The sequence below is a fragment of the Periplaneta americana genome, chromosome 2 (assembly GCF_040183065.1).
Source record: "Periplaneta americana isolate PAMFEO1 chromosome 2, P.americana_PAMFEO1_priV1, whole genome shotgun sequence".
Lineage (NCBI taxonomy): Eukaryota > Metazoa > Arthropoda > Insecta > Blattodea > Blattidae > Periplaneta > Periplaneta americana.
The window spans coordinates 149,478,695-149,486,040 of NC_091118.1; the positions used below are offsets into that span (position 1 = coordinate 149,478,695).

General features: G+C 33.5%; 1 protein-coding gene across 1 annotated transcript in view; it reads right to left on the reverse strand.

Annotated features, from left to right (window-relative positions):
* The window catches only part of LOC138694701 (angiotensin-converting enzyme-like), a 52,428-nt gene extending 45,883 nt beyond the window's left edge, over positions 1 to 6,545 (reverse strand). Inside the window, exons 1-2 of the mRNA XM_069818691.1 lie at positions 6,329 to 6,545; positions 1,370 to 1,471 (exon numbers count right to left, since the gene is read on the reverse strand). Of these exons, the coding sequence (XP_069674792.1) occupies positions 1,370 to 1,468 (99 nt within the window). The 5' untranslated portion in view covers positions 1,469 to 1,471; positions 6,329 to 6,545. The remainder of the gene's footprint in view (positions 1 to 1,369; positions 1,472 to 6,328) is intronic.
* Between the last annotated feature and the right edge of the window lie 801 nt (positions 6,546 to 7,346).

The window sequence follows — 7,346 nt, forward strand, 5'->3', positions numbered from 1 at the left end:
TTATTATTAGTGTAGATTTAACGCTAATTATTATAGTAACACAACATAACCTTCTGCGACAGTATTGGCTTTCCAGCCTCCGTGACCTTTCGATAGTTGTCTTTCGATTGCATATCCGAGAATAATCGAAAACCTGAACTTTAATAAATAGGTGTACTTTAATGACATACATTAAAGGAATGATACCAGGTGTATAATTACTACATTTCGGCATGGTCGAGCATAAACTAAATATACATATATACTACTATTAACGACTACACTACCAAAGGAAAATGTGATAAACACTGTGAATATTGCCATGTTAGAGCGAGGAAGAGAAGAGGACAAAATTACTGATCATGCAGTTTATCATGTTGCAAATACAGCACAGAATAGACATCAAAAACTATACAAGACACGCAGACAGACGAATATACATCCAGTCTTTAAGAAGGAAATGTAAACCGGAAACGCTTTATCATCAGTCGCGGTACATGAAGAAAGAAAGAATGTTGCTGAAACTGATCAGAAAGAGGAAAAGGAATTGGCTGGGTCAGTGGTTGAGAAGAAACTGCCTTCTGAAGGATGCACTGGAAGGAATGGTGAATGGGAGAAGCGTTCGGGGCAGAAGAAGATATCACATGATAGACGACATTAAGATATCGATCGTCTAGTTCAAAAGTGCGACAACTCAAAAATTGCCATTTTTAGTTACTTATACTACTGAAAGCCCCTTTCGGAGCTCTTTCCGATTCAGTATTGAGGTAAGTCATATTTACAATCAAAAAGAAAAAAAACTAAATAAACTGCTTTAGAAATAATTATAACTATGGACTTTACTAATTCATTATTAGTACTTTTCGAAATATATTAATAATGAACTGGAAGATTGTGATAAACTCGTCCTGAATACTGACTCATTTCTAATTGTCGTGGTTATGAACCAGAACTCCGTTCCTTTCTAAGTGATTTATTTGAAACTTTCAACTGAAGATATCTCAAAACTTGTTTTTTTGACTTTTCGCACTTTTGATCTAGACGATCGATATATGGACCATATGCGGAGACTGAGAGGAAGGCAGAAATTAGGAAAGACCGGAGAATTCTGGGTTTGCAGTGAAAATCTGCCCTTGAGCAGAACACTATGAATGAATATTAATGCATATTATACACTTATCTCATTTATTTGTATTTTATAGTCTTCATTCCCGCCTAAAATGTAAAAAATTCTGCCATTGTTGGGAACCATAGTTTTAGATTAGTATATGAATTTGTCGCGGCATTTTAAATTATATCTTTAGTGTGCTACATTTTGAAAAAGGTTGAAAAACGCTGGTTTAACGTTATGCATTACCGTTGAAATACTAGATCACAATAATCATATTACCTCTAGATGATGTAGGAGGAAATGCGATTGTTCTTCACTTGTCCCCATTATAGAACAATGATGTAGGGTGTCCGTGTGCTCTAGAATTGCATCCTCCATGATCTGAAAGCAAAAGTACTGTTAAGTATCACAATTTCCACTGACACCTGAATATTTTGTTTTAAATTAGAATGGAATAGAATAGAATATATTACACAAACACATGACGACGTCATTGCAATATAGTTTTGTATTACAAATTACATACACATTTTAATTAATCTATAGACTAATATTTACTTAGGACATATAAGTACAACGAAGGATACTATGGAATGAAATGGAATAAATTTATGAGAGGAAGCACTATGTCCCAACAGTGCGACCTGCTACGATTGATTGCGCTAACCCTCAAGGTAGGCGCGTTCCCAAAGTTGAAGTTTTTACTGCATGTTCTGAAAGGTACGATTAAGAAAACTACACTGTCTTTTCTTTTTTGGATAAAGTGAATACTTTAAAAAGTAAAGATAGAATAAGGTTCTAAGGAAAATATTTGGGGCTAAGAGGGATGAAGTTACAAGAGAATAGAGAAAGTTACACAAAGCAGAACTGCATGCATTGTATTCTTTACCTAACATACTTACTAATTAGGAACATTAAATCAAGACGTTTGAGATGGATAGTGCATGTAGCACATATGGGTAAATCCAGAAATGCGTAAGTATAGAGTGTTAGTTGGGAAGCCAGAGGGTAAAAAGACCTTTGGGGAAAATTTAGATGGGAGTATAATATTTAAAAAATGTATTTGAGGGAAGTGTGATAAGATGGTAGGGACTGGATTAATCTTCCTCAGGATAGAGACCGATGGCGGGCTTATGTGAGGGCGGCAATGAACCTCCGGGTTCCTTAAAAGTCATTTGTAAGTAAGTAACTAAAGAATAAATAATATATTATGTATTATCCGGACACTAAAAAATTAATTTTCATTTTATGTATTTCATAAACTGACTATATTACTTATTCGTTCAAAATACAAATTACGGCTCTGTTGTTAAATTATAATACATGTTAATGATGTGGTACAGGTTTTTCAGACCTGTAATATATTTTGTGGGGATAGATACCTTTAGAAAAGAATAAAATTAAGTAATAATTAAAAAAGTGTTAAATTGTTACTAATATTAATAACAAAAAGCTGGTATACAGAACAAAATTTAAGTATCTAGCTTAAACGGATGTAGGTAAATTCTCATTTTTAAATCGAACTATAAATGATTGGAATGACCTACCTTAAGGAGATTCAAGGATAACTTAAAAAGTTGTATATAAAGTATAAATTAAAATTAAGGTGACATATATTTTTAAGGTGACATGTATTTACTTAGCCTGACGGGTTACTCCCTTGGTTTGAATTGTAAATTATTTAAAAATAGCTTGTAAGAGGGTCTTAGATTAGAAATGTTTAGTTTAAATGTAGTTCTGTTCATAAGTATGAATAAGGGTGTAATAAATTGTTTGTCTTAGTTGAACTGTTGCATCAGTGAAGCGTGGTGAGTCAGTGAAGTTATGGTTTTACAGTGCAGTGAATAGTTTCCATCAGTGATAATTTATAGTGTCAATGAAATGTGTTCTATAGTGTCAGTGAAATATGTTATATAGTGTCAGTGAAATGTGTTCTAAAATGTCAGTGAAATGTGTCATAGTGCCAGTACAGTAAGTGAGATGAGAGTAAAGTGAAAGATTATTATAAGTACCAATGTGAAACTTATATAGGGCCTATACATAATATGTAGGTTATAATGTAAAATTAGGTTCACTTATTAATTAGGTTACTTTATGCATTATTAATTTAATTGTTGTGTATTAATTGTATTGTGTATTGTAATTTTATTGTGTATTGTATTTATTGTGTGTATCACTGCCACCGGGTGTTTGCCCAATTGCAGTGTAAATAAATACATACATACAAACAATTGTAGAAAATAGAAATTTCACCCAATTTCTTCCTTAACAACTCTTCGGATCCCCAAAAGGCCGCGGTCACCCGGTTGAGAATCACTTTCCTACTCTACATCTTAGGCCTGGGAGCCACACTAAAGTAAAGTGAGGAAAAGGGGCCTCATCATCAAAAAGGGTGTAAACCATGCTGCCGCCGTTCGAAGAACCTTTAAACAGAAATTTCTTTGGTAGCTCTCTATTGCAGAGCGGTCTTATCGCGTCACACACTCGGGCTGGATATCCGGCTTCCACTGAAATCATATTTTTGTGGACAAAATCGTATGATGAGGGTATTAGTGGGATTTTTCCCGTTTTCCTTAATTTTACTTTGTCCTCGATTAAATAGGAATATGATCAATAGCGAAGCGTAAGTGCTTTGGTCACTGTGTGTTCAAACTGTATGGCACAGCTCACTAGAGATTCGCGTCCTGTCAAAGGCACCGCCGAAATTTTACTTGTTTTCTTTTACTATAACACTTATATTCGATCTATGCTAGTAGAAAAAAATAAAGAATTTGGTGAAACGGATATTAAATTGACGTCATCCGAATTCGCTCAACATATTTACCAAAAACTTATGTTAAATTAGCTTATTATGCATACTTTCATTTCATTATTTAATATGGAATACTATTTTGGGAAAATAGTAGGCCTACACATATTAATCAAATATTTATATTACAGAAGAAGGCATTAAGAATAATAACAAATTCTTCTCTTGATGAGCACTCTAAGCCCATTTTTATACGTGAAAGGGCCATGACCTTAAGTGGTATGTATCTTTTCGAAAGATTATTATTTCTAAAAGATAATATTAATTCTCTTTCATTTCGAAAAGATGTACATACTTATAATACGAGACAACAAGAACTATGTAATATACCCAAGTTAAGATTAACAAAATCAATGCAGAATTATAAATTTATATTTTATAAGGTAGGCTATATAATAAATGTTCCAAAGAACTATTTCAATTAGATAAGAATGTTTTTTTCGGAAACGAATTTCTGGTTGGCTGATTGACAGATCTTTTTATGATATTGGTGACTTTTTTTATCTTAGTGATATAATATTTTAATGAGATAATTATTTATGATTATGTTTTGATGTGATTCATTTGTACTTGACTATTAATATCAAGGCACATTATTGTGCTCACAGATTTGTATATAATAATAATAATAATAATAATAATAATAATAATAATACTTACTTACAAATGGCTTTTAAGGAACTCGAAGGTGCATTGCCGCCCTCACATAAGCCCGCCATCGGTCCCTATCCTGTGCAAGATTAATCCAGTCTCTATCATCATATCCCACCTCCCTCAAATCCATTTTAATACCATCCTCCCATCTACGTCTCGGCCTCCCTAAAGGTCTTTTTCCCTCCGGTCTCCCAACTAACATCCTATATGCATTTCTGGATTCGCCCATACGTGCTAAATGCCCTGCTCATCTCAAACGTCTGGATTTAATGTTCCTAATTATGTCAGGTGAAGAGTACAATGCGTGCAGTTCTGCGTTGTGTAACTTTCTCCATTCTCCTGTAACTTCATCCCGCTTAGCCCCAAATATTCTCCTAAGCACCTTATTCTCAAACACCCTTAACCTATGTTCCTCTCTCAGAGTAAGAGTCCAAGTTTCACAACCATACAGAACAACCGGTAATATAACTGTTTTATAAATTCTAACTTTCAGATTTTTTGACAGCAGACTGGATGATAAAAGCTTCTCAACCGAATAATAACACGCATTTCCCATATTTATTCTGCAAATAATAATAATAATAATAATAATAATAATAATAATAATAATATATACGATAAATTCAACTATATGAATGAGTCCATTCCTATACACAAGGGGTGCCCGCATACATACATAACCTACTTGGAAGAGTTTATTATAGGCCTAATAATCGATGAAGGGGTTGCAATATATTTAAAATAAATGGTGTTACTCAGTTGTGTTTTGACATGGACGCGAAAGAGATGCGTCCACAATATATATAATGTAACTAAGAACGTTAATACAAGATTGTCATTACACACTCACATAGATGGATAAATGACAATAATTACATGTACGGGAGTATACCAGTTATTTGCTAATTGTTTGTGCCTCAGAACAGTTGTTTGTTTGTTCTCTTGTGTAATAGCACATTCTTTTTTAATGCATTATTATTAATATTGGAGAATTGACTGTTATTCATAGCTTATTTCATTCTCTTCATTATACATTTAAATCTTACAGCAAAGTCTATTTATTTATCCTAGTTCCATTGCCCTAATTCCTATACGATGTTATACACAATCGTAGGATTTTTTTTTTTTCAAATTTCTGGTCACTTTTTTTATTTTGGCAGGTATGCAATTTCGCGCCATAACGACCTACGCGATAATCGCCTCTAATTATTTCTTTTAATAATTTCAATTTATCTTTGTCCCAAAATTCAAGTCAAATTTGTGTGTGTAGATAAGGATTTTCGTATATTTTTGCTTAACTAATGCAAAGATAGTTCTTTAAAAGACACGCGCAAATGTAAGAAACTACGATATATTATAAAGTTTGTTTTAATACAGAAGTGCCGCTGAAATTTGCATAGACGTAAGAATAGCATAAAATCAAAATGTGTGGAAACCACTAGCTTAAGTATAGCACATAGAGATTGACAGTCAAGTGTGTAGCTTTCCCTGCGTAATGTTCGCGGACGTACGTTGCCTATGCTACGAAGAAGCAGGTTGCTGTAGGACCCCTACGGGACGCCTAAACGTCGATACCCACTTTTACAGAGATGTGTAAAATCTGGTGATCGTTGCGAACTAAAAATGTCTCTGTGGTATCTCTAGGCTGCAAATCCACCAACCTTTCCCCAGGTAGTTGTACGCACAATAGGATATCAGTAATTCCAGTATAGAAAAGCTTCCATCTACCTCTCCGCGAGAGAAAATACAAGTATTATAATACAAGAAATTCTTACCTTGTAGGGTATGATATTGAAGTTTTCTGATCTAAATTATTTGAGTATATCAGCGAAGCGCAAACTGTATTGAAATTGGAAATTCTTCTTGTTGGAGATAGCCTGAGCTACCGAGTCATAGTAACTATATAAAACTAATTAACCAAAATGACACAGGTCCAAGTAATCAGAGTTTGGTGCACACTTCATTCACATGCAAACGACCACACAAGAACCTCGAGATTTGTCGAATGAAGTGAAGTCGAGGTTGGTCCCTGAGGTCAAGGCAGACATTGTGACGTCATTCATTGATAAGAGGGAGTTCTTTTAGGATATAGTCCATACCGTTTTTTATTCTACAATCTTACGTTCTTAATATTACTATACCTATCTCTCACTCTGAACATAGTTTAGTAATTGTAAAGCATTGTTTTTAATTATGTCCTTAAGGTAAATATTTAACTCCAAGACTAAATAGAATTATAAGTCGTGCATTGAAATATATTCCTAAAAGGGATTAGTAGTTGATTGACCTACTGGTCATTGATAAGATAATGTGATTCGGTAAATATTATGATAGATAAATATAACTTGCAGACATTTAAAATCAATAAGAGAGCAGAGATTTTACGTATCGATGACATAGGAGTGATTTAGCAGAAAAGGCGAATGTCGGATATTACAATAAATTAAAATAAAAACTATGACAATTGTACGTTTGTCTTGATTATTTTCCCTAAATCCATGAAGAAAACTATCCGATGATTATTAAAGTAGGTAAATATTGTGTTTTATTTCAGATAAATATCAATCAGTTTTTCATTAAAAGTTATATTTCTTGGTGCATCATCCCCGAATAAATTGATTGAATATGAAGTAAATTCGACTAATATTTTAGTGAAATTCGCTGTGCACAGACAGACAGATAAACGACGTGCCTAAAGCCATTTTTCGATACCAGGATGCCGCGAACTTGTATTTGTGTTTATGCGAAAGTCTCAAAACCGAATTTACATTAAATTGAATTAAATGAATTAAA